This window comes from Bombus vosnesenskii, unplaced genomic scaffold (genome assembly GCF_011952255.1).
Source record: "Bombus vosnesenskii isolate JDL3184/JDL3185 unplaced genomic scaffold, Bvos_JDL3184-5_v1.1 scf7180000013361, whole genome shotgun sequence".
NCBI classification, from domain to species: Eukaryota; Metazoa; Arthropoda; class Insecta; order Hymenoptera; family Apidae; genus Bombus; species Bombus vosnesenskii.
In genome coordinates, this window is record NW_022882994.1 from 778,045 (window position 1) to 805,466 (window position 27,422).

At 34.6% G+C, this 27,422-nt stretch overlaps 8 protein-coding genes across 10 annotated transcripts in view; 5 read left to right on the plus strand and 3 right to left on the minus strand.

Moving 5' to 3' along the window:
- Positions 1 to 9,371, plus strand: part of LOC117237193 (transcription factor kayak) — a 10,642-nt gene extending 1,271 nt beyond the window's left edge. Inside the window, exons 2-3 of the mRNA XM_033500938.1 lie at positions 6,381 to 6,821; positions 7,417 to 9,371. Coding sequence (XP_033356829.1) covers positions 6,381 to 6,821; positions 7,417 to 8,013 — 1,038 coding nt within the window. The 3' untranslated portion in view covers positions 8,014 to 9,371. The remainder of the gene's footprint in view (positions 1 to 6,380; positions 6,822 to 7,416) is intronic.
- Positions 1,968 to 5,866, minus strand: LOC117237198. Of its 2 annotated transcripts, none has more exons than XR_004493958.1 (2): positions 5,423 to 5,866; positions 1,968 to 3,361 (listed from the first exon to the last, which is right to left on the minus strand). XR_004493958.1 is itself a non-coding variant. In XM_033500943.1 (2 exons), exons 1-2 carry the CDS (start codon positions 5,516 to 5,518, stop codon positions 2,436 to 2,438), a joined length of 405 nt encoding a protein of 134 aa, XP_033356834.1. In that variant the 5' UTR covers positions 5,519 to 5,866; the 3' UTR covers positions 1,968 to 2,435. The 2 variants fall into 2 exon arrangements, 1 of the variants encoding a protein (XP_033356834.1); XM_033500943.1 differs by having other exon boundaries at positions 1,968 to 2,744.
- On the minus strand, positions 9,125 to 14,804 carry LOC117237188 (ribosome-releasing factor 2, mitochondrial). Its single transcript, XM_033500932.1, has 4 exons — positions 14,638 to 14,804; positions 12,783 to 14,554; positions 9,891 to 10,037; positions 9,125 to 9,812 (listed from the first exon to the last, which is right to left on the minus strand). The coding sequence occupies exons 1-4, from the start codon at positions 14,786 to 14,788 to the stop codon at positions 9,648 to 9,650; spliced, it is 2,235 nt and encodes a 744-aa protein (XP_033356823.1). The 5' UTR covers positions 14,789 to 14,804; the 3' UTR covers positions 9,125 to 9,647.
- Positions 10,784 to 12,620, plus strand: LOC117237191. Its single transcript, XM_033500934.1, has 3 exons — positions 10,784 to 11,017; positions 11,102 to 11,251; positions 11,598 to 12,620. The coding sequence occupies exons 1-3, from the start codon at positions 10,895 to 10,897 to the stop codon at positions 12,558 to 12,560; spliced, it is 1,236 nt and encodes a 411-aa protein (XP_033356825.1). The 5' UTR covers positions 10,784 to 10,894; the 3' UTR covers positions 12,561 to 12,620.
- Positions 14,805 to 14,900: 96 nt separating the features above from the next.
- Positions 14,901 to 15,743, minus strand: LOC117237197 (28S ribosomal protein S18a, mitochondrial). The gene is made up of 4 exons (XM_033500942.1): positions 15,542 to 15,743; positions 15,328 to 15,461; positions 15,136 to 15,259; positions 14,901 to 15,067 (listed from the first exon to the last, which is right to left on the minus strand). Exons 1-4 carry the CDS (start codon positions 15,642 to 15,644, stop codon positions 14,952 to 14,954), a joined length of 477 nt encoding a protein of 158 aa, XP_033356833.1. The 5' UTR covers positions 15,645 to 15,743; the 3' UTR covers positions 14,901 to 14,951.
- A 168-nt stretch (positions 15,744 to 15,911) lies between these two features.
- LOC117237195 (zinc finger protein-like 1) lies at positions 15,912 to 18,616 on the plus strand. The gene is made up of 3 exons (XM_033500940.1): positions 15,912 to 16,331; positions 16,493 to 16,798; positions 16,882 to 18,616. Exons 1-3 carry the CDS (start codon positions 16,230 to 16,232, stop codon positions 17,440 to 17,442), a joined length of 969 nt encoding a protein of 322 aa, XP_033356831.1. The 5' UTR covers positions 15,912 to 16,229; the 3' UTR covers positions 17,443 to 18,616.
- A 177-nt stretch (positions 18,617 to 18,793) lies between these two features.
- On the plus strand, positions 18,794 to 24,167 carry LOC117237192 (retinol dehydrogenase 7). Of its 2 annotated transcripts, none has more exons than XM_033500935.1 (5): positions 18,794 to 19,045; positions 20,142 to 20,423; positions 21,137 to 21,451; positions 23,081 to 23,312; positions 23,938 to 24,167. In XM_033500935.1, exons 1-5 carry the CDS (start codon positions 18,913 to 18,915, stop codon positions 24,122 to 24,124), a joined length of 1,149 nt encoding a protein of 382 aa, XP_033356826.1. In that variant the 5' UTR covers positions 18,794 to 18,912; the 3' UTR covers positions 24,125 to 24,167. The 2 variants fall into 2 exon arrangements, with proteins under 2 accessions (XP_033356826.1, XP_033356828.1); XM_033500937.1 differs by having other exon boundaries at positions 21,137 to 21,442.
- Positions 24,168 to 24,909: 742 nt separating this feature from the next.
- Positions 24,910 to 26,317, plus strand: LOC117237184 (NPC intracellular cholesterol transporter 2-like). Its single transcript, XM_033500908.1, has 3 exons — positions 24,910 to 25,001; positions 25,408 to 25,572; positions 25,949 to 26,317. The coding sequence occupies exons 1-3, from the start codon at positions 24,983 to 24,985 to the stop codon at positions 26,212 to 26,214; spliced, it is 450 nt and encodes a 149-aa protein (XP_033356799.1). The 5' UTR covers positions 24,910 to 24,982; the 3' UTR covers positions 26,215 to 26,317.
- Positions 26,318 to 27,422: the final 1,105 nt, after the last annotated feature.

Here is a 27,422-nt window from a genome sequence, read left to right on the forward strand (position 1 = left end):
AAATAAACACACCACTTGGCAGGCCTCCGAAATAGTCTTTCATTCACGTTGTGGTGCACGGTTCGAGTCGAGCGAGCCAAATGAAGTCGACTCGAATTTGGAAAGAATTGTAAATTGGCGAGGAACAACGTATCCACATTTCATCGCGTTCCTTTCGAGGCACGCGCGCGCGGTCCTGACGCGAGCACGAACGCGATTCTGACGCGAACACGAACGCGGGAAAGGAAGGAGAGATGCGCGAAAAAAGAAACAACATGGCGGTCGCGACGGATGAACTTGAAGGAGAAAGTCTATTCGACACGCGAATGCCACACTATCGAGCTGCCTGTTAACGTATGTGGGGCCATTATTGCAATGCGGACGAGCAGGGATTGTGCAATATTGTGCAATAACGATTGGAAGTTCCACCGGCTTCGATGAAACAAACAGATCGTAAACGAATGGTCAGGTTGCGCATGAAACCGCGGAATGAATATTTTTACGTACCCGTAAAAACCGCTGAAACTATACCACGTGTCTTTGAGAAAAACAGCCGGTCGAAAAAAGTAACCTCGATGCTCAAGACGTGGCGCGAATATAGTGCCTTGTTAAAAGCTTAACCAATATCGCATACACACTACCGTCAGATATGTTTCCCGATATTCATAATTCTCTCATCTGCCATTCGGACATTGAACAATACTGAAGTTTTATCAAATCGTATTTGACAATTTTTTGCCAGTTTATTAATTTTCCTAAAGTTTGACGAAACTGAAGTATCTATAATATTATGATAAACTATTTTTTTAAGTCATGAAAATTTTCTTGTATCTGTAGTAGACTTCTAAAGTAATTTATTATAGTAAATAATTTTTATATATTTTCTGTAATGTACATATTATTCCAATGGTATAATTATCATATCTTAACAATACAGTATGTTAGTTACTTCATATGTTCCATTTTATACGAGTCTTACGCATTACCTCACTAAATGATTGATATATCCAATTACAATTATTGTATCGCTCCCTTATATTCAAAGTGAATTTGTTTCAATCTATTTTCCGCGGTATAAAGTTACGACGCGTATGTGCAATGCCTGGAGAGCAGTGGTGGTTCACCGATTCATCATCTATCTCTTTCTAATTAATCTTTTCTTTATTTTACTATCTTTTCCTTGTCTAAGAAAATGTTGCGCCAATATCTGACTGCGGTACGTTTCGCAATGATTTTCTGGTTGCTGATATCGCCCTTTGTCCGCTCGTAACGCGGGCCCAGGGCAGATTAAAACAGCAAACGCATCTATTTATAGAAAGAGTGGTCGTGTGTGTTGCTCGGATACGTTATGTCGCGCGCGCGAGCACACTGCGTTCGTGCGAGTTCTCTCTCTCTCCTTCTCTCTCTTGTCTTTGGTGTCGAACACAACGGGAAAAGAGAGAGAGAGAGAGAGAGAACAACTACATCACAAAACGGAAGACGTGCTGCATACCAACGGCGACATCGAAAAAAAACCACATTGCGCATCTGCGTCAAATATTTCTGAGTATTTCGTTACGAGGGTGTCATTGGGGTTGACATTTGCCGACCATTATATCCGTTTCTATCTTGATTTTTTGTTATCGTCTGCTACGTTTGCATGACCTTGCTGCTTGATTGATTTCAAAATCGCAATCTCTCGGCGATAATTGAAATGCTGTCCTCGTAGAGATGCATGTCAATAATTGTGTATTGTCTTGTAAAACATTTCTTACTCCATAGATATTGTGTTCATATTAACTCTAATGCGATTCTCGAATTTCTATGTTTCATTTTTCCTCTCATTTTAACAAACAATAAAGATTTATAATGTTTTAAAAAGAATACGATAATCATTCTTTCTTATTTTATTCATATATGTAATATTTTTTATCACTACTCAAGTGGATACAGTTGGATTGTAGGTAAGCAAAAGAACGCAGCAAAGTGAAATACGTATGTATGCTTGTTGAATATTAGTGGATATTAGTTTTCAGTATAGTAAGCCTATCTATGATGTAGTTACACGATGATAATTTGCGAAGCAAATATCTATCTATTTACCATAAACGTCTAGTCAGTAGTAAAAAATGGAAAGCCTGATTTATTACAATATTTGTTGCCTCGCGGAAAAAACACGTAACGCAGCGATCAATGTTTCTGCATACCTCTCATCGCGATTGGATTAACGATGCACGATGCGGTAGATACTAGAATCGAGAGTAGACAGCTATTTCTAGAAACAATGCATATATGTATGCATTTTGCCGTTGCAACATGTTAATGCGGGACAATATATTCCAGTAACTATAACTACCGCATGAAAAATACGATTCTTAGGACTCTCATAGCTTTATATAATTTTGTTCTAACCTAAAAAAATGATTAATAAACAAAACGTTTGACATTTATATGAATTTTCTTAAAAATTTCTTTATTTATCTTTCTTCTCTTTTTGGATTTATTTTAATATTAGTATGAATTATTATCATCTTATGATAGATATTTGAGTAGAATAAACACGAGTATGATGGACGGTGTTGTCGATCGAAAGCATGTCGTGACGCGATCTTCGGGCAGCCGTTGACTTGAACCTGCACAGACACGTCTGACAAAATGATACAGAGTTCATCCACCAGCGCCACATATCGTCTGACATATTCAAACTGACGATGCACGGTAAGGTGAACGGCCCGTCGGTTAACGAATGTGCCGTGGCCGTGGTAATAATCGCAGTCTCGTGACCACTAAAAAAATTGATAGCGCAAGCATTTCCTTTTATTAACCTTCATTCACTCGTTGAATTTCAACTTTTCAAATTTATATTTTCTTTTTTTAATATCCGCAGTCATTTCTTTTTGTTCCATCAAAATTCTATATTTAATGGCATAAGAATTGATTTTGCGGTAGTAAGTTATCATATAATTAACGCTAAAGGTGGACTCAGTAATGGACAATTGATTGCTTAAATAATTTCATAAGTGTATGTGTACAACAAATATCTTGTAACTTCTATATACATTTTCATATTTGTTTCAAACTTTGTCAATGTGATCATGATACTTGTATCTTGTCATATGTCATACAAAATTTTCATAAATGTTTAATACTTTTATGAGTAATTGATGATTAAGTAATAGGAATTAAATGCAACAAAAATTGTAGAATCATTTTATCGCTTTCGCAACGGATAAATACAAGTCGACTTAAGATGGTAAATTCGATAATCCTCCAGTGCAAACAAATGGATGTCGCTTTTTGTGTTTCCTAGATAAACGAAATCGAGTATATCGGTTTCCTTTTCTTTTCTTTAAAGGGTAAGTGTGACACGATAAGGGCCACACCTTTGTGTCTTTTTTTCAATCTGATAAAGAAAAAACCACAGTTATAGCTTATAAGAAGTAAATAACGACTGATAAATTTTCACGCTGGTAAATCCCTCTAAATTTATCAAGCTTTCAATAACTACAGTTTATAACGGAACTGCTTTTTCTCGAAATGATCAGGGCTGTAAATTTCAGATCGTGCCAAATCGAAAAATCATACAGAGTACGTATGTATACGTGACAGCTTCCAAGTGCATATATCGTCTGATTTATGCGCACGCACGCATCAGCCACAGCTTACAGCAAATTACAAACTCGTACGAAGGTCGAGACGATGAATTAACCCCGTCTAACCTAACTTTTTATACATAAAATAACGGAAGAATATTCAAAGAAGAAATTTAGAAGATTATCCAATTTGTGAATAAAAGAATGGTTTTAAAATCTATGAAAAAACGTGGTTTTCGTAGATATATAAAGGAATAGTATCTGAAAACTGAAATTCCAGAACAGTGTGACGCGCGAAAACGATTTTGTAACGCCTAAGTTTATCGCTCCGAGCATTCCACAAGTTTACGCGCGAACAGGGAGCGGATAGGTGGGTGAATCTTGTGGGTGGGTGATTACTCTTCTGTTAAAGTCGCTACCCGTTGGTATGCTAAGTAATTTTAGCGATGACACACGCGGCAGCGTGGTAGCCCCGCGATTATGAATCGTAATCATGTTATAAATACATGCATAATAAATTCTCACGCAAAAGTGGAGGAGTTCTAAGCCAGCTTCTTCAAATATGATTCACAAAGCATATTTGCATTTTGACAAGTGTTAATGAACTGATAGACAATAGCACACAATTTAGAATACATATACATTTCGAAAGCTATATAGATAGGTGCAAGGTTAGTGATCTTGGTTCTTATTTCTATTAACGCCAAAAGGTTGTTCAACTGTGGAAATTAACGTAGAAACGTATCACGTTGGTAATGTCACTTAAAAGATGACACCGTTGTAACTTGAACTTTTATAACCTGTTTTTAAAGTTCAGCGAACTTCTTTTTGCTTTACCTAGCGAGAAGCAAAAAAGAATGAGAGATAAAACGTGGAGGAGCACGACATTGAGTTAATTACGAGATTAGACGCGAGATGTCATCGATGATCTATCACGATCTTTCCATTTGAAGAATCTCGATGTGCAATTCCTGTGCAATGATGCTTGAACTCTGGGAAACGTTCAATTCCTCTGACGTGCGCTATCTATCCCGCGCGAATCGGCCTTCGTTAACGATCAGTACGGCTCGTAATTTTAGAAATGATAGACCTCGGCTGTTTGGTGTCGTTGTCTCTCGTCTCCTTATGAGACTGAAGGTCGCGATTCTTCTCCTTCCTGCGTCCTTTTGTGCTTTCTGGGAAACGTGTGCGTCGGGTATAATACGTCGCGCGCGTGTCCCCGTCTGCCGATTGGTCGACGCGATGGCGAACGCGAGGTTGTCGCTACGTGAGCTGCGATTCGAGCCAAGTCATTAATATCGTCCGTAGTTGGAGACATACACACTTTTATAACGTCGATGAAATCCATCCAGTCGACCAATTGTTTCCGCGGCTGACTGTTTTGGTTCGTGTCACGGAATAAACCAATTGATTTTTCGATAGCTAAATCGATGGTTTCGATTTCATCGCGTGGACGGAAGAACAGACGACACGACAGGTGGCGCGTTCTCGTCGATAGTACCCCCCCAGACGATACTATACCACACACACACACACATATACATTCATAACGTATTCTGTACACGTGTTCATACTTAATGCCGAGAGATTAACATCACCTATTGTTAATATCGTATGTTACGAGAGTCGTATTAAAATTACGGTTGACTATCACGTAAGGCCATTAAATCGATGTAACTTTTAAAAGGCCCGCCACTGCTATTTTCGAACGCAAGGTAACCAAGATCGGAACATGTAAATAGAATTCAAAATCGAAGATTATAGAGAAGGGAGGAGACCGATCGTGGTGGATAATTATTAGGAACATCGCGATAATTCGTTGTAATTTTAGCGATGATGATACCGAACGATAAACATGTGTACTTGCGTACCTTGAAACGAGCAGCCCCCAGATGCGATCTAGTTCGCGCCGATAGCTTATCGACTATTGGATCACGGATATTTTTATCTGAAACATCTCGTTGCATTAACGTTGGTTCGCGATATCAAAGCGAAAAGCGAGAAATGATAACGTTGATGGAAGTACATATCGCGTACCTTTCCGTTACCGTTCCTTCGTTCTCCCCGTATTTTTCCTTCTCCCTTTTTCTTACGGTTATTGCGCAACGCCCTCTTTTTCCATGGAACGAAAGCGGTTATTGGAATCGGTTTCATTGCCTAACAGCACTTCGTCGATAATATGACCGACGAACTTCTTTTATATCTCGCCGAGCAATAAACGAGCGGTGATCTAACGCGCAATTCGTTTGAAAGGCAATCGCGTTCCGCAGACGAAAAACATCGGTTTCCTAACTGTTTTGTTATCTATCCGCACCTGGCAAACTCGCGTTTTATGCTCTGTGTTGCATGGTCATCGAGTTGCGCACCAGTCGCTCGTCTCTCACCTAAACTCGTGTATGTATATATGTGTGTATACGTGTGCTATCATTGCCGTCACTGAAAACCAATATATTACATTAGTCGTTATTTTTACACGTTTTATGCTGATTCTACACAATAACGAGGACTAATGTTTAAACTGTAGTTAATAAGCATATTTTTCTGCTGTTTAGGCAAACGTAGTGCTATTTTTGGTGCAACAAATATTGAAATATACTGAGGATAGCTCAAACGCCGTAATAATAACGAAAGTTTAAACTACTTTTTACTCTAGCTTCTAATTAAGGTGTCAGTCATGTATTCTCTTTAATAATTAAATAAAAATACAGCCAGAAAGAAATCGTTGCACTGTTTTATCCACTGAGAAAATATTTGGAAAGCATGTACTTTGAATTAAAATAATAATCATGTGACATCAAATTAATGTGTTGAAATCTTTTATTGTTGCAGCTTGTTTCTCTGGACGGACTACACAGTGGAGTGCCGACGCGGACGACACCGACGTTGACGCCAACGACGCTCCGGAGCATCGAGCAAACATTTCTAGAGCTGACCAGCGAGTCAGCGTCGCACAGTCGCGAAGCAGGGTTCGTGCCACCGTTGGTGGAACCTTCGCAACCGACGCCGGCACAAACGCAAAACACGGCGGCGCATCACGTTGTTACCACCACCGTTGCCGCCCCTGTGGCCGCCAATACCACCCTCGTGGACAGTCAACAGACACAGCCACAACAGCCAACCAGACGCAACATGGGTGGCAGAAGGCCTACCAGAACGATCGGGATGACCCCCGAGGAGGAGGAGCGAAGACAGATCCGCAGAGAAAGAAATAAGATGGCAGCAGCTAGATGTCGCAAGCGGAGAATGGATCATACCAATGCCCTGTTAGAAGTATGTAATTGATGAAATCTGTTCTGAATTTAATCCTGCTGTTCCCCTCTGAAATAAATGTTATATCTCAATAGATATTGTTAAAATATAGATACTTTATAAGTAATTGATTTCAGTATTGAATTCAAAGATAGTAATCTTACTGCCTTTTGTGAATTTCATGAATAAAAAATATATATTTTAAGATAGATAGATATCTTCAGAAGATATCTGAAGAGATGCAAATACGAGGAAGGGAAGAGAACAGCAAGGTTATCATATCATCCCATTCCATATTTGCGAAATTACAATTGCTGTTTTTTCTGTAATTAGATTTCCTAATGAAAGAAAGAAATATTCTAACGTGGAAAAAAAGAATATTAATTTATTGACTGCTCCACTGTTTTTGTACAATTCTTAATTCAAGATATGTACGTGTGTACAATCGGTGGCATACATTGTCACTTGTTTTACGTGGATTGGAAGTATCAGTGGCTTGAAATAAAAGTTCATATGTGCAAGATAGACTATAATGTACACTGTATGTGCTAATGTAATTCAAATATTAAGTTGAGAAAATGAAACACGAATTAAACATGACGAATTCATTTGACAGGAGACTGAGGGTTTGGAGCAGAAGAAACAAAGCTTGCAAGAAGAGATTCAGCAGCTACAGCAGGCGAAGGACGAACTGGAATTCATCCTAGAAGCTCACAGAGCGGTCTGTCGACTTCGTTCAGCATCTCCTCCGGATGTGAAACCCGTGATAAAACCAGAGCTTCCGACGGAGGATCAATTCGCCGCTGCGGCTGCAGCTGCAGCCGCCGCAGCTGAAAGCACAAAGCGCGAGTCGGTGAACGTCGCAACGAGACCGAATAGACCGAATTCTTTGCCGGTTGGCTTCGACAATAACAATCGACCAAATTCCCTGTCAATCTTCAGCGAACCAAAAGAAAGGCCGAACACGCTTACATTTAAGACAGTCGAAACACCATCATTCATGAAGCCATCGTTGGACGTAGCGGGGATGCCAATCACTACGCCAACTAGCGGCATAGCGTTTAATTTCGAGTCGTTGATGGAAGGCGGGACCGGCCTTACTCCAGTTTCAACACCATTGATACCTTCTTGCTCGACGCAGCAAAGAAACAATCTGTCCGCCGTCGATCTCAGCTCTCCGGATGCAAATCCACCGAAGCTAGTGAGTTTGTGACGCCAAGACGACCTCGATTACGGATCGAACGAGGATGATCCCGAATGAGATGATTTTATAAAATGATGTGAGATTCTGGTAATTTTTATACAAAGAAGATTTTCTGCTAGAACCACACATCGTGAAATTCAGTATTTGCGTTTCTGTTATGGATTCACGCATCGTAAAGTAAGCTTGTCGAACACATTTCCATCTCTGTAAGAACTTTGGTAAAATTATCTTTGAGGCTAATAAAAAGGAAAAAGAATAAAAAAGGAAAAAGGAAAAGAATGAGATTTTCCTTGTTAGTAGCGCTTTAAGAACGCATTAAACCGCGTGAACTTTTGGAAGAAGAAGCAAAGTATGTTTTTGCATCATTTAATTGACACGCGAGAGTGTCTAGTGATATATAATATTGTATATTATACGTAATTGTATTTAACTTTTGCGAACGTTTTTACACAGAAGAATTAGGATTATGCAAACCATGCATCGTAATATTGCAACAATTTTTTTTTCTGTTTTTTTTTCTTCCTTGTAAGAGATTTTCGTCGTACCCCGGCGAAAAATTTTATTTTTTACCAATTACGTAACATCGACCGAAGAGGTATAGCGTTGTTTAGGAATTTAAAACGTTCGATTTTAGCGCTCAAAACCATTACGTAGATTAAGGAGGACGCGTATACGATGGCCATCTTTGATTGCGCTCATGATTTTTCACATCATGTGTATATAGCACAATTCAAGGCTAACGAACTAGCGGATTGATGACGAAATGATGTATGTGTATATACGTATACACGTATATATTTTTTATTGAAAATTTGGTGAATGTTATGTGCCTCGTATGTACGATAAATAAAAACCGCATCGAAACCACTTGCGGTTACGCGTATTAACGGAACATTTTTATGTGCAACTGACGTGTTTGCAAATCTTTCACCCTATAAATGTAATCCCTCCATACATATAATATATATACATACATATATTTTACTATGTATGACATTTTTGCATGATCTTTAAGCAATATTAATATATTTATGCGCGGCTGCTGTTTACGAGGCTGGCCGGTGTTATTTCGATAAGACTTTTTTCTTTCTATTACTTTGTTCTTTATTGTTTTCTTTCCTTTTTTTTTTTTTTGTTATTATATAGAACTACGCATGTGTATATACGTATTCTTAGAGAAAGAAATCGTTTTACGAGCTGCTCGATTTCAGTCACGTGATCGGCGGCCGCGATAGATGATCGTAAATAAGAAAAGATGATTGTAACGCATCACCGGTAAATGCTGCAATATATTTTGATTAGAGCGAACGAATAAAGGAACGATCGAATATGTAATTTTGTCCAAGAATAATAACAAAGTGTTTTAATTTTTGTGTATCATACTGTTTACTTCACTTTAGACATAGAAGTCTTGACAAATGAGAAATTCGCACATACGACTGCTCTTTTCTCGTAAACCCTGATCTTAATCCTTAAGTAAGTTGAAAATAATTTTTATAGCGATTTAATTTCTATCTTTGTACAATTAAATCACTAATATCTTAAAATACAACAGATATTTGGTATAAATAATATTGCATATTGTATGCTGAGAAAGATACCTTTTTCATTTCACGTTTTTCTAATAGAATTTTCTAAATTTTCTAATAGAATCCAGTAACTCTTTTAATCGCTTCTGCTTCGTTCATCGAGTCCATTACTTCGTAATGGTCAAATTCTAACGAGAACGTTGCATGCCCTGATGAGATTATTCTTACTGTTTTTGAGTATCCTAGTAACTCGACTAATGGAATAAGGCAGTGGACCACCTGTTTTCATCATTTAAGTTACATTAGTCTCTCTAACCTCAATTTTACTATTGCCTTAAAGGGGAAAAAATAAATTACCTTGTTTTGTCTATAGGTATCGATATATTTTACTTCTGCACGTCTTTTCGGCAGGTCTTTCATGATGACGCTTAAATATTCCTCAGGCACCACAATTTCGACTCGCATTACAGGTTCTAGAAGTGTAACTCCAACATCCTTCATCAACTGAAATACATATAGAGAACGATAAGTAAATAAGAAAGAGCTTTTAAAGAAGTAAGGGTCGTGAGTAATTTAACAGTTTCAGAGGAAGATTTAGAAAGATTTTAAAGTATTTCAAGCCATTCAAGGAGGAATTTAAGAGCTCTAAGTAATATAAAGGCTCCAGGGAATGTTCAAGAGATGTACTTAAATTATTTCAAGCATCTGAGAGTCTTTGACAAATCAGAAATTGTTAAGCAATCAAAAAATCTAGAACTCAGATTGTAAACGTTAAAGATGTTGCAAAACATTTTCTAGGGGATCTGGTTATTTTTAGTCGGAATTATTTTTATAGATTACTTATACATTACTTATATTTATAAATATTTTATAAGTCACTTATCTCAATATATGTAGCTACTTTCCAATATAGTTACAGTATAGTTTCCAATACATCAATACATCAATATAATTAAATTCCAAATAATTAAAAATAACAGTGACTTAATTAAGCTTCGCTACAGAAAATATTTCGTATTTTTTCAATGAATTATTCTTCCAATAAAAGATATTGTTTATTCTATTGCTCCCTCTTTTTAAACTATCCTTATCAAATTTAATACCATATTTTTTCACTTGGCCAGAAAATCCTTGTTTCTATCGTTAATGCAATCATTATTTCTATTGTCAACGCTAGAAATATCTCAAACGATTGTTCTCTTTATCAACTGCGTCAGCTTAAAAAAAAAAACATAATTCCAAATGAACAGCCATTATATTGAAATACGCTGCAAGAAAACAAACGAACGGAAAGATGTAAATCCTAAAGTAACAAAGTCACATAAATACTTCACATTTTCGTGAAATAATTTCGTAATTTCATGGTTGATGGATATGTGTCTCTCTTGTATAGTATCAGTGACAAACCCTTAGAGTATTGGAGCAAGCAGCAATCTCAATCGGGTCGTATTCGTAAAATCTTAGATTCAGATTTATTAGAAAATGTAGGTTACGTTCAATGAACATCATTCAGATTTATTTAGTTGAGTATTGAATTTTAAGTTAATTTTATGGTAAATGATGCACAGGTTATCGAGATACAGGACTTTGAACAACCCCATGGATATGGCACCTCCATCATTTGTCCCTCTGATTCCTCCCAATTCCTGAATATCGAATTACCAGTTTTAGTTGTGGTTATAAAGAACCTAAATCTCCATTGTCGTCTGCAAGTGCAGGTAATTGTGGAATATTCTCAGTATAATCTCATATTAACGACAAATCTTTCATAAACTTCTTCTAATACTAATAAATAGTCAATTCTTTTGTGGTCCGAACAACACTCAATATTTTATCTCGACTAGTATTTTAATAATTAATTTTTTAAAGATGTTTTTGTAATCAGGTGTCTACATTAACATATGTATATCGAATTAATACAAGTAAATTCTCTACTGTAATTTGATATAACCCCATAAAGGGTTAATTTAATTTGGCAAATAAAAATTAAAAGTTGTCTAAACAGAATAGTGAATAACCTATAACATAATACCTGTTGATACAAAAGCTTATGCATTAAACCAGGTGGCAGATAACCAAAATTGCCAGCATCATTTTCAATTTACGAACGCGGAGTCAGAAAAACAAAACTCCAAGGGTGTCATTTGTCGCGTCAAAGTAAAATTTGAGACCGGTTGGAATAAATTAGAACTGGACCTATCGAGTCTAACGCAAACTGCCTTCAAGCAACAATACGCTATAACTCAGAGGATTCAAATTTGCGGTAATTGTCGTTTGCGCAGAGTATACTTTATAGATAAGCACTACGAAGACCAAGAAATTTGCCCTAAATTATATCACAAGTTCTTGGATTCTTATATGTTGAAGTGGGGCATAAGAAGCGTAGAAAGATCTACTCAAACTAACTCAAAAAGAACAAAGAATCGAGTCAAAGGAAACAACAACATCAAGATCTCAAAGCACTTCAGTGCTGATAATTTAAGCAGCGGAGAAACTAGTAGTGCAAAGAATTCTAATCTACGGAAAATAACTGACGAGGATTTTCTGAGAAATTTACAGATTAAAACAGACATAATAATTAATGAATTTTTTGACAGGCAGTCCACGAAACTTCCACGTGTCTTAGAATTAAAACAGAACACTACATTGAAACCGTATGCTTTTCCAACCTTAACCTCAAAACAGAAATCCTTCAATATTGGTATATCTGAAGATACATTGAAGAAAATCGGCGTTCTTCGGACGTTTACAGAGACCTATATATGCAACGAGGACAAACGTAAAGAGACTAATGTTCTAAAAATTATACGGGATAATTGGAAACACAGATACTTTTTCCCTCAGGAAGAATCATTGCCTAACAACGGTTTGTCCGAACAAAATACAAAGAGAACGATGTTGGAACGTAAACCGAAATCTCTGCTTCTATTGTCGGAATTAAAATCTGCGAAGGAAAGAACTTTAGGGTTGCCGAAAAAAAGCACTGAGGTGATTAAACGTAACGAAAGTGATACGGTTATCAATTAATTGACAATTAATGTAATATTAAATAATTTAATAGAAATAGAATGTTGTTTCTTCCGTTTATGGTTGGTACTCCTGTAGGTAGACTTAGAAATGGCGATAGAGTACCAAAGCTTCTATTTCATGTACCCTATTATGTTCTCCCGCCATTCACAACTTAGATTATTTCCTTTATTGTGTCTTATATGTACGTAAGAAAAATAAAAATCATAAGAATACTTTTACCTGTCGAGTACACTGTGAAACAGCAGCACTGATTAACGATGGCGTGGTACCAGATCCATATTCTAAACTATGCAATTTAACGCCCATATTTACGACCGGATAACTTAATTTCGGCCCGTGTAAAAGAACTAATTTAACACCATTCCTCACTGCCTTCATTATATGTGCCGGTATAGCATTTAAGCTATTACCATAATTCTGTGATTCATCTAATAATAAAGTCTCCTTTTTTTGGTAGTTCGGTATCAACGACATGATTATTGTAATTTTTAGATTAGCGCTTCCTATCTTATATTCAGTCGAAAAGGTATCTAAAATAGGTTCATTTATAGTTTCTCTATAGGAGATTTGCAAAGGACCTAAATCAGCATCGACCTTATATTCGGTTCTAATTCTTTCTTTGATAATTTCTAAATGCAGTTCACCCATTCCTCCAAGCACGATCTGACCTGTTTCTTCATTTTGAGTTACTCTTAAACTTGGGTCTTCTCTTTCGAGTTCCTGAAGAGCCTTCTCTAAAAGTGTTTGCGTAGATAACGATGGCGCCTCAACTGAACAAAAAAAGACTGGCTCTAACGTCTTAATATTGTTGTCAAATACTTTCTCTACATCTTCCAGTGCAACACCTTTCTCTGCCCTTAGTTTCTTCTTTGCTTGTTCTGTCGTTGTTCGATCGGTCGTTACTAAATCTCCAGCTGTTGTACTTTTTAATCCCGTTATGGCTGCAATATTGCCACGTGTGATCTTCGGTATTTCTTGGTACTCGTCAGCGTACGCGATATACAATTTTCCTACGAGTTCCTTTTCTTCTTTGCGGACGTTATATAGCTTCATGCCTTTTCCTACGCTGCCGCTATAAATTCGAAAAAATGTAATTGGTCCTTTTTGCTTATCGTGGACGACTTTAAATGCCCTGGCGCAAAGTTTGTCATCAAAACAACGGTAATACGCAGAAGATTTAGTTTTATTGGGTGATGGTAAATACAAGAGAACACCGTCCATTAAAGGTTGAACTCCAATATTTTTATAAGAACTACCTAAGAGCACAGGAACACCTTTTCTACTAATAGTTGATCTGTGCAAGGAATCAATTAACATTTGTGGAGTTACTGCATCCAAAGATTCCTGTTCTATTATTATGTTAGCTAATTCATCATCCATGTTGGATAATTTATCTGTTAAGCTTCTACGTTTCTCATTTGCCATTTCCCATAAAGTTGTATCTTCATTCTCAGATAATTTTACTCTGGAATATTTCATACCCATATCTTTCTTTGAAAAGATCAATTTTTCTAAAGTAATAACATCCACAATTCCTTCTAAATTTCCTTTCTCTTTAATTGGAAATTGCGTCGGTAATACTTCTGTGTCTAACTTGGATTCAATAGATTTTAAACTACTGTCAAAATTAGCATCTGCCCTGTCCATCTTATTTACATAAATAATTCTAGGAATATCATATCTGTCAGCTTGTCTGCAGACTGTTAATGTCTGAGCTTCAACACCTGCACTTCCATCTAATATGACTACTGCTCCATCTAATACTTTTAAGGTTTGCTCCACTTCCATAGTGAAGTCAATGTGTCCTGGAGTGTCGATTAAATTAATACGGTAGTTTTTCCATTGAAATGTCACTGCTGCAGAAGTAATGGTTATACCGCGCTGACGTTCTTGATCCATATAATCTGTTACCGTATTCCCATGGTGAACCTCTCCCATATGTTTAATAAGACCAGAATAGTATAACATTCTTTCTGTGGTAGTGGTTTTGCCTGAAAAACCATCGTCAGTATTGTAAATTCATTAAAATAGAGATTTTTATAGGTTATCTATAAAAAGCATATCACACACGAACCAGCATCGATGTGTGCCAAAATTCCGATGTTTCGAATTTTCGTGATTTCCTGTTCTCCATGTTCATTCTTCACGATTGTTGTGCCTTTTGATACATATCTTTTTTGAAACTTGTTACACCATGGGCGTTTTATTAGCCAAGATGTAAACATGATTTCTAACCTACACGTTTTTGTACATTCGAAATTAAGGGCAAAGTAGAATCACGTGGAGAATTATTATGATTGTAGGATTTATTTAGATATTGAAAATAAAACTAAATCATTCAAAATACTATAATATTGTTTAATTATTTATTATACTGTTTGTAAACTATTACTTATATCTAGCTTTAATAGTTCTTTCACAGTAGTAGCTATTAAATTTTTTCCATTTCCTTCTTTGTAAAGGATGAAGTAAACCACCTCCAGGAGCTCTCCTTTGCATTAATCCTAAGCATAAGTGTATCAATTTATTTACTGTAGATTGGAAATTGCATTGCTATGATTAATCTACCAACCTGCATATTGAGCCATTAGGATCAATGAACTAATTCTCTTTTGTTGCACCTTGCAAAGACCTGTAATCCTACGTGGTAATATGCATCCATCTGATCTAACAAATTGATTTAGGATAAGTACATCCTAAAAGAATCAGTTTAATTATCCAGAGACAAGGAAGATCGTAATACGACAAGATATTAAACTCTTACTGTATGTTTAATGTTAAGACCAGAAGAACAAATAGGACATGCCCCGTTTTTAGGTTTTAAAAACCGCCCTTCATATGGGTCTGGTTTAATCACGGCTTCAATAGTTAATGTGTTTCCTTCTTTCTTTTCTATGACTAAATTCAAAATTATAGGTTAGGAACATCAATTCAAACAATAAATGATGTTATACCTTAATAAATGTAATCATACTCACTTTCCTTAATACGCGTTATTGGAGATAACGATATATTTCTATTTTGTCCTATCGATAATATATTTTTTCCTAAGTAATTTAAGGCGCGATACAACGTAGCCATTTTAACAGTATTTACAAGATGATCTCCGTTATCGTATAAAAAAAAAGTGTATGTACTTCGTTATAGTATACAAAAATTATTAACTGTGTAACATTATTATAAATTAGTAATTATTTTGTTATAGAGATACTTATATGATGTAAATTATTATTTATTTATAATTGTATGTGATTTGTTCTATTGGAGATGAGATATGTTAATTATATGATTGAAACAATATTTTATGCTTACTAAAGAAAGATTCTTTTAATGTGAAAAAAATATCAGTTTTAATATTATTTTATAAACGAATAGTTTTCTTGTAAATAAATCGGAGAATGTGTACAGTAACTTATGGATGTTTATTCGTTACCGGTGAATCGAAGAATCTTATTGGTCCATTCTTCTGTGCCATTTGTGAAAAATGTCAGACGACGTGGCTGATGAAAGATGGAACCCGTACCGCATAATGTAGCTTAAAATTTTGTAAGATCACGAAATGTCATATAAAATTATCCGTTTATAAAAGTGTTTTTAAGTAACTAGTTTTTTTTGTATTGTTGATAATTTATTTAATGTTATAAACGTATTACTTTTATCGTAACTATGGGGCTGTGCAAGTGTCCGAAAAGAAGAGTTACAAATCTGTTTTGTTTTGAACACCGTGTCAATGTTTGTGAACATTGCATGGTTACGAATCACCCGAAGGTATTGTATTCTATTTTTCATAAAACAATTTGCAAAGAATGTACTTTGACGAAGAAATCATGAACAAATAATTTTCACTAATTCTCCAGTCAAAGTAATTCTCGTCCCTTTTTCATCTATATTAAGATTACTTAACTGATAAATATTTATATTTTTTTCAGTGTATTGTTCAATCGTATATTTTGTGGCTACATGACCATGATTACAATCCAATATGTACATTATGCTCCGTAAATTTAAGCGAAGGAGATTGTGTTCGGCTAACATGCTATCACATGTATCATTGGGCATGTTTGGACAAATATGCCAGGGAATTACCAGAAACTACAGCACCAGCAGGATACACATGTCCAACTTGTAAGGAACGCATATTTCCTGACTCAAAATTGGTTTCTCCTGTGGCAGATGTATTGAGAGAAAAGTTAGCAGGAGTAAATTGGGCACGAGCTGGTTTAGGTTTACCTTTGGTATGTATTATATTTAAATGTACATAATAAAATACATAACATACATATACAGAACATCTATATATTGAAATTATCTTTTATAGCTCAGTGAAGACAGAGAGCAAAAACCAGAACAGGAGCATCCTTCATTGAAAATTGAGACCACTTCGTATCAGAACCACACATTAACAACTTCATCACCATCAATCGCTACATCACGTTCTGTTAGCAATGTTAACTCAGTTCACAGTAACATAAATAATATGCATTTAAATAATCAAAAGGTTGGGCCACCTTATTCAATTGTAAATATCGATTCATCCATGGGATTGTCTCAGTCAACATCAAGAAAAGTTTGCGAAGCATATGACGATCCGAAAGAAATATCATTTGATCATGATGAAAATAAATACAGAAGAAAGCCTGCCATCGAATGGTTCTTAAGGTGGTGGAAGTTGATAGTTAGCCCACCAACGCGACGTAGAAATACACCCAGTCCGCAATACAGGAGATATACGGTGCTAGGAATCATGGTAATATTAGCTTTCATTGGAATGTTAATTCTATTCTCGTGGCTTGGACGAATGGCTACAGACGGCGATCCAAGTTACGATCTTCGCGCTGATCCGAACATTTTAGTTGCTGATAAACCCGCTGGTATTTAATATACTCCACATTTCAAAGCGATGTTTGAAGGAAACTGTAGGAGTACCACGTAAATGAAGACATATATAAATGAAGCTTGTAAGATAATGTAATAATTTTGGATTATAGTCGAACGAATATGTATTCACTGTCTTATGATTTCATTCTAAAGGAATAACTAGCATAAGATATAGTATACTGCTAGCCAATATTTGTTAATTTTTATGTAAAGTATGCCTTAACATTAAGCTGTATATTTCACTCTGTAAAGACTTATAAATTTACAAGAAATTTTCTGTAATGATTATATGAAAGAGTTTTTTATACTATCATGTGCAAAATTAAACGAAAGAAAGAAAAGAACGTTGCTAATATCATTTCCACTAATAATAGGAACGAACTGTGTGCAGACAAGATTTTGTAATTGTCATAGGAGTGACACTAATTAGAAATGCGCTACTTTGTTGTTTATGTTGTTGCTTATTTTAAAACGGTATTATAGCTTATTTAAAACGTCGATTTTGTTGTATTGTTTCCAACATTTTTTCGATCGAAAAACCGGGAATGTGTATACGTTAAAAAGCAAATCTTTTAAGTTGTGCTTAGTAACATTAACAATATAGGACTGCCGTAGCAGCTTTTAGAAACTTCATCGTATTCCATTTATTCATACATTGTGTGACATGTTTACAATTCAAATCAGAGTCTGGTAACCGAACCGAGAGAAATATTCGTTCATGAAATATTAACATCTCTTAACAGATCAAACTCTGGCATATCGAATCAATTTTATACGAAAAGAAACTAGTTTATAGAAAAAGGAAAGAAAACCTTTACTTTTGTAATAAATAGAAATATTATATCATGCTTATATGATCGTTAAATTTTACTTTGTTTTTGAGTTACACACATTTTGTGTATTACATGGTGTATTACCGTTGGAATTTTGAGAGGATCCATCGTGAAGCATTGTGAAAGAGTGGGGATATTTAGGTTTCTTTCTTTCTGCACGCGTCCCATAGCAGCCATTTGTGATCAAGACGAGAATAACACCGCTTCGTCTCTTGTGTGTGTTTTTATTCATCCTTCTGATTTTTACTGTTTATACCTAGTGATCTAAGTGATTCTATGGTGATTTTCATATTGTGAATTCATATATTAATTACCACAGACATTAATTAAAGAAACATTAATACGAGTACATTCTTATTAGTAAACAGTTATACTATTATAATTCGTAAAATCAGAACTTTGATCCTATTTGTATAAATATTTCACATATATCATATCAAAATTTTATCTGTTTCTTTTTACTGTGTGAATTATATTACTGTGTGTATTATATCCGTAGTCTTTCTCTTTTTCTCTGTCTCTTTACAAGGATTTTATACATACAAACAAAGTGTAGAGAAACATAGAATTAACTTATCCGAACAGTGCCATCTGAGAGGTGAAATATCTGTAAATTTGATACCGTATTAATTTTTGAAATGGGATTATTTGGATATATCAAGAGGTACTCTGGGATATTCCTAGCAGATGTAGCGACTTCGATAGGCCTTTATTATTTATGGAACAAGGGACATAAGTACTTGGTTCCAACGGTGTCCTTATGCGGTATCGGTAAGAACATAATATTTATTATAATTAATTAGCGTTTATTGATAGTACACAAATTTTTTATGCAAAGTAGATAAATAAAACAAAAGAAACCAAATGAATTTTAAATCATGATAAGATATATGACTATAATAAAATTCGTATCGGATATATCTTTGAATTGTGAACTAAACGCATCCATTTAAGTATATCAGAGAGGAAGTCCTCTCTGACTATACATACAGAGACGCACATTTTATCTTCCTTTCTATTGATCGGTAGACTGGGTCTATCAAAATGCGCCATCAATATAACTACGATACTTTGTTATCTAATTGTTTCATTAGTTTAGTCTGGTTTAATACATTCAAGTAGCAAATTAAAAATTAAATAAAATTTTAATAAAAAAAATGTAACACTATCTCTATCGAATTATAAATTCACACGCTCCGTGCCGCGTGGGGCGGATACTTTCATTTCAGCCATTTGGAATTTTAGGGTAGAGTAAATCTATGTGTTTGTTAAAAGAATTTCTTAACCGTTTGAGTGCCAGGGATCTTTGAATAAACGGAATCGAAAAATCCCAAACAGTGCCATAGCGCTCGTCTTAATCGATTGCGAAGAGAAACAAGCGGCGCAATAGCGCTCGTCATATTTGTTATTTTTATGGAATGTATCTATATTATTATATATGCGTACTATTAGTTTATAAATATTTCAAGTTTTGTTCAATCAAAATTATTGAGAAGATAACAATGAAATACAAGATACCGTCAGTCGTCCGTTATGTTCAAATGTACTGGGACTTTTCGACACAAAATTTGAATAGCGCGGTCGCGCTGCTTGGGATTCAAACGGTTAAAAATTAAATTTATTGCTTTGATGTCTAATACATCTTAGACAAGACATCCTTTTCTTTATAATTATGTTAATTGCACTATTGAAAAAATTGTAAGGTATAAGTAAATCTATCAGAAGCAAAACTATTAATCGTAATAATGTAGAGCGTGTACGCCCCACGCAGGCTGAACGGAAAATAATCAAAAATCGGTCCGGCACGGAACGTGTTATAACATACGTTATTAAGATGTGGAAAAGGATTTTTCGAATAATCTTTCAGGTGCCTCTTACCTATATTGCCATCTAAAATCTCGAGACAAACTGACTTCGAAAGATGTGATTGTCATAACTGGCTGCGGTTCAGGGTTAGGATACAGTCTGGCTCTGTATTGCCGACAACTGGGGGCAACTGTAATAGCGGGTGTATTGCAAATGGATAGTCCCTCGGTTCAAAAACTAGAAGATGAAGGAGTAATCGTTTTCCCTTTAGATCTCATGGAACTGAATAGCACTACAGGTTTCACGGATTCCGTTCGTCGTACTATAGCGGAAAAAAGATTAGGTAAATTACTTAGCACGATCAAGTCTATGATTACAATGAATGTGCATACTAACATGATTCCAACAGATGATACATCTAAATACTGAGATGTACACACTCATAAAAATCTATACAGGGTACTATGAAATACGTGCGAAATATTTGTAGGGTCAATTCTAGACATGAAAATGCTAGAAATATATGTACTTGTACTAATGAATCATCAGACGAGCCATTCTCTCTATCTCACTCACACTTCATATTTCTCGCTCTGATATGAATATATGAGTCTCTCAGTACAACTTATCAATTTCTTATTTTCATTACATACCAAAATATAAGATTGGTATCCAATTTTTAAAGAACAGATTACTCACCGCTATGAGCTTATTTATTATAAGGAGATATAATATAAATACTAGCAAATTGCAAGGTAAGCTGAAATATAGAATTTTTAATATTCCTTTTCCTTTTCTGCTTTTGGCTTTTGAGCGGCTCATATAACAGCTGAAATACTAATCATATCTTGTGTCACTTGTTTCGTTTCATGGATCTCAGGTAACCGCAGTCACTAATATAGATAACATGTAACCATAGTCTAACAAAGATACAATCATACAAATTGTTAATAGAGCATTCGAACGAATTTGGGTAAATTTGGGAAAAATGGTGGCTGGTTTAAAAGAAAAAACAAATGAAACGAGCATACCTATATAATAGAATATCGATTCCAGTGTTACGATGTGTAATCAATAACGCAGCCGTGATGGTCTTCGGCGAATTCGAATGGCAAACGTATGGGCAGCTTAAGAATCAGTTGGAAGTTAACTTTCTTGGTGCTATGATAGTCACGCAAGAATTGATGCCGATTATCCGCGCCCATTATAGTCGGATTATCGTAGTCTCAAGCCACTGTAAGACGCAGCCAATTCCAGGAGCTTCGGTTTATAGTGGAACCAAGGCTGCTATTAGCGCCTGGGCCACTGGCCTTAGGGTGGAGTTGAAGAAGTATGGCATCAGAGTTGTTAGCGTCGTTCCTGGTAACCAAGGCATAGCATTTTCAAATATAAATACAAGATTCTTCCATAAAAAGAGAGCAGTTTTATGCAAAAAATATTTTTCTATGCTTTCTACTTGTGTACAATAAATTATTTGGAAATTTAATGTAATAAGAAAATTATTTGTAAACGTGCTTAAGGGAAAGAATTCTTTTGTTGAACGTTGACAAATTTAGCAATTTCCACAAATTTTTTTCGAACCGATGGTACGTCTAATATTAAAATCTTTTTTTGTAGTTTATTTAGTTACTTGTTCGTCGTATATAAGTATTTTTTATGTAGTTTTAATTAATTGTTTCTTGGTTTCATCTCGTCCGCAATAAATGCGCACCTGACAATTGTATCTCGCTGGTGTAGACGATTAGAGCACTCAGAGTGAACTAAATTAAAAAGCTCAAGTTATATCAGCGTGTTTATCGTTATTGTCCTTAACAAAGTAAATAATTTATGTTGGAAATTAGCAAAATAGCGAACGTTTAATCACAAATTCTCTTTTCGGTAATTATTAAATGAAAAAGGTATGATAAACTTCACATGAAAATATAATTTTGGTAAGAACGAGAGCTAGTGAGTCGTGGAATAACGGGTAAAAATCTCAAAAACTGGTCTGAAATTTTTACCGGTTATTTCACCACATCTTACCAATTCTCGTCAGTACCAAAATTACATTTTTATGTTGAATTCATCATACCTTTATTTAACGATTACCGAAAAGAGGAATAAAATTTCGGAGTTTGTAATTTAGGCATTTGCCATTTTCTCAACATTCAACGTAAATTATTTACTTTGATATACACGATAACGATAAGCATATTGTTTAGGATCCCTTTTGAGTTTTCCATCTTAGTCCATTCTGAAAGCTCTAATCACTTATGTGTGCGAGATACGATTTTTAAACACACCGTTTACTGCGGGCGAGATAAGATCACAAAACAATTAACTAAAACTCTATGACAAATCGTTACGTATAATGAAAAAGTAACTAAATAAGCTACAAGAAATGATTGTAGATGTACTATAAAAGACAAAAAATATATATATATGCCGGGTTTACGTTAGAATTAGGATTAGGAGCGTGAAACGAACCTTCGTTGGATTACACGTTGTCGTTATGCAATAGAAAGCTGAAAGGGGGTGATTCTACGCGAAAAAAGAAGTCAAAAATATAGAATAAAAATCTTTTTTTAATTTTTTCATCGAGACAACGATCTACAGTGAGATCCGTTATAACGAGACGTGATGAAGTGCACGCGTACCGAGCGAAAATTCAAAGTCGATTTTCTCGAAAACAAAGCCTCGAACGAAAAATTTTTATTATATATTTTCGACTTCTTTTTTTACGTAGAATCACCCCCTTTCCGCTTGTACCACCAGTTACCAACCATCCTGTATATATAGAAAGAATTAGACGCACCATCACTTTGAAAAAAATTCATGAAAATTGTTATATTTTGTAATATTCACAGGAGAATGCCCCCTTAATGATAAACTTTTAATTTCCAAGAAATTTTGTATTGCACAAGAAATTTGGAAAAAATTCTATTTGACAAATCATATTTAGAAATTTTATATATATGAAATTATTTATATAATTTTTTACTTTACTTACACATGGCATAGGTTCCTTCATTAAAGAGAGCAATATATTTACTCGACAAGCTGACCACTTTGAGGCGATGAAGTGGGTGATGCCCAAAGAGGTACAAAAGTTTTATGGTGAATACTTATATAGATATATGAAATATTTCTCGTCCCTGGTGAAAAATACAACTGTACAAACGATACGGGACGGTCGTATCTATGAAATCTTCGAAGGCGCTCTTCTGGACAGATATCCATCGGCAACCTACAAGTATGTCTAGCAATAAAAATGAAACTTTAATTATGTAGAAACAATTAAGAAATGAATGAAAAAATTTCTTTCTTTTTATCGAACATATAAAAAAGGAAAATATAAGGAAATTTAAAAAAATTTAGTGTAATAAAAAAATACGAAAATAATATGGTAAATTAAAAAATGAACTTTTGATCGTACTGAAATATTCAAATTTTGAAACGATTAAAGCAATTAATTGAGAATATGCATATATATCTTTTTTTTTATCGAAAGAGAAGAATTAATTTTAAGAATCTAATGTAGTACGTTGAAAATTATTATACTTAAGAGTACGTACGATTTTGACTAAATGAACGGAATAGTGGACGCGAGTGAAGATTTCTATCGACTGAAGTGTTAAAATTCAATCGAATATAATGTTGTTAAGGGAACGATTGCCACTATCTCGTCGGTTGATTAGTGATAAGCATCTTAAAAAGTATTTCTTACTATATAGTACTTGAGCTAACATCTGTATTAGAACAGCTGAATTCCGATATAATGGAAAAAATGAATCACATATCGATCATAAATCTTTCTAAGTTTTATTCCATAGCTAAGGGTTGCTAATATTATAATATTTATTCAAATGTCCATTTAGGAATGAATCATGGCGTTATGCGATTTACCATACCTTGTTCACAATCACACCAACCTTTTTGCGTGATCGACTGGTCGAGAGGTTCGTACATGCCCCTGCATGGACGAAAGAGGATGCTGAAAAATCTGTGAAAAGCGCCCAGAAAGCGATGAATGGATTGTATAATAAGTACAATGGGCAAGCTTAAGAGATCACGCAAAGAATAAAAATGAAATTCAGAAGAAATGTTGATCTCAATATTAAAAACAAACGAAGAAAATGAAATTGTAATGTCTTTTCGCATAAAAGCAAAAATAAAATGTAAAAAAAATTGATATTGTTAAATTAATTTTTATTATTATTTATTATATGTTTAGTGTGTCAAAAGTTAGCATATACTTTCCGTTTCTTTCGTATCTTCTATAAATCTTCTTTTTTTTTTATGTGTCGTGTGTATCTACCTTTGGTATATCGTTAAAGTTTAAATACTAGGTTGTTTCAAAAGTTTCTTTTGTTTTATAAGGAAATGCTAGATGCGCAAGATCTTTTGCTTTATATCATTTTTTTCAGTTGGCTGAATTAAAAGCAGATTCTTAATTTATAATTAAATTTTTCCTTTGCAACGTTAAGTGACTCAGTGACGATTGAAATATCGGCACATGTAACTAGTCATATCTGGAGAACTTTCTCGATAAAATAATAATTAGTTATAACACAAAAAGTCAATGTGAAATGTTTGTAAAGTACACAAATGTTTCTCGACACCTGCAATGAAATGATTAATCGCGATTATCAGTTTAGGTGTAAAATATGACTTTTTTCAATTGAATGGGCACGAACGTTAATTCAATACTTTCCAAACGATCTTATCGATAAATAGAACAACAAACATAATTTTCTGGTCGGCAGGTGTCCATTTGAAGTGTTTTCAAAACTCTACAATGATAATCGTTTCTGATGCCTGACTCTCGATTAGATAGTAACCCTCAATAAATACCTATTCACGGTCCTATGATTTTCAGTTACTTCGAACAGTGAAACGAGCAGCACATACCAAGAAGTAAAAATGGCAATCCTCACCTATGGTACGTATATCGTTATTAGTACTATTCACAGACTCTAAACACCAACATCTTTAACTTTCATCTGCTTCTATTAACTTATTATTCGCTCTTGTACATACTGTACATTTTATAAATCTAACATGGCAATTTACATCTATTTCTATTTATTTATTATATACTCTTGTACAAGTTGAACATTTGTCCGTTTTACAAATTTTATAAGCTTGGAAAATCGATGGAATTTTCTTAAAAAATGATATCCTTTTTTATGAATATCTTGTTATGTGCTAATTTTTACTTGCTAATATACCAATACTTTAATAATATGTTAATATAATATGCACACAGGTACACGAACAAGAATTTCCTACTAAAGCAACATTATAATTTAATTGAATGTCGAAAGTATGGTCACTTTTTGTCGCAGTGTACGTCTTCGCGGTGCTCTTCATCGCCGATTCGATGCAATCATCGTACGTGCCCTGTAATGCCGGTCCATCCCCCGTGAGCGTGGAGATCTTGGGATGTTCCTCTTTGCCCTGCAATTTAGTGAGAGGAAAGATCGTTGAGGCTAACGTTGTTTTCAATGCTGGTAAGTGGAGCAACAAAGTATAACTGAAAAATAGATAAAAAGAACATTAAAATAAAATTAAGGTACAACGTATATATCAAATTTGAAATGAAAATAGTGATCAACTTCACCGAGATTACTTGTATCGTTTCTGAATAGTTGATTAGGAGAAAATTGATCCTGTATCTTAATATTAAAATTAGAGGGTTTCCAAAAAATAGAGCTGAACAAGTTAGTTTCTAAATGGCTCAAGTTTTCCATTTAAATTGAAAGTTTAAATGTGAATTATTTGTTTCCATTATCTTGCCAGGGAACTATAGAAGAATCTTGACGATGTGTTTGTGATACCAAAAATAAATTGCTTATTTTCCATTCTAATTCCAATAATTTATTGTAGTCGAGAATACAAAATCCCTGAAGCCAGTAGTAGATGTCCAACTTGGAAGTGGCCATATCCCATACGTATTACCGGAACAAAATGCCTGCAAGAGTCTTGTAAGTGGACAGTGTCCATTGCAGAAAGGACAATCAGCTACCTACCAATTGAAAATGCCCGTTGAAAAGAGCTACCCAAGGATCTCTCTGACTATCCAGCTGTCTTTGGTCGATGAACAAAACAAACCCCAAGTATGCTTCAAGATCCCAGCGAAGGTTGTCGACTGAACTATTTGACGGACTACTATTGAAATCATTCTTCGATTCGATGACATACTTATGTTTCTCTTGAATTGTTATATTAAGTGTTAAATATATTGTAAGAATCAAATATCTATTTTTAATTCACCTTACTGAACTGATCCTTGAACAGCGTCGATCAATTTGCAGTTTTTATTGATCCTTTTGATCATGTAGAAATATCCGTAAATATTCGTTAGATTATAACGTTAGATTTAAACATTAGATTCAGCTAGAATCAAACATACGATAAACACTTATTATACACGATATAGTAGCACCCCAGAATAATTTATTTATAATTCTCAATGAGAATTGATTGTAAGATTTTTCCAAATAAGAAAAAAAAAGTGAAAGATTATAACGTTAAAGGAGTCTGCCAAAGAAGATTTACTTTCGAGAAGGATGACGATGAGATGTCGTAATTATAAGATAAAGGAATTTTAACTTTCAATTTGAAAGATAAGAAGATATTTAAGTTAACTGCACTTTTATGGTATTCTTGATAAAAATTTATTTTACCATCGATCCTATTGTATTGGGTAGCTCGGAAAGTTCGTTCCGATCTTTGAGAAATTTCGTCGACATGATAGATCATGTTGAAAAGTTTTTCGCTGAAAAACCCGAGAGGTTCTGCAAGCATGGAATATTCGAATTGCGTGAAAGATGGAGAAAGGTTGTGCAACAAAATGGTACCTATATAATTCGATAAATGTACATCGAATCGAAATGTAAATCGGAACGAACTTTCCGGGCGACTTAGTAGTATCTTGAAATACTCGCGTGGAACTCAATGAACTTGTGAGGTGTACGAAGTACATAACGCATCGACCCGTCCGTGGCTTTTTCCGAAAAAGGAGATGCCTGGGAAAGCGCTGTATTGATTTAGTTACTCTAGATTTTCTTTTTATTATTTAATTTGTACTTTACAATTTGTCCAGTTGGACATTTGATAAATAGTTACTCTAGTTGTAATTTGTTAGTTTATTAACAAACAGTGTTAGTTAATTAATTATAGTTTTTGTGTTCTATCATCTGCAAAGAAATAGATAAATGCATATATGTATTTATTTAATTATTATTATATATATTATTTATATTACCAATTATATTTATATTTATTTATTTTCTATTATTATGTATATTATATATATTATTTATATTACTTATTATATTTATATTTATATGTCGGAGAT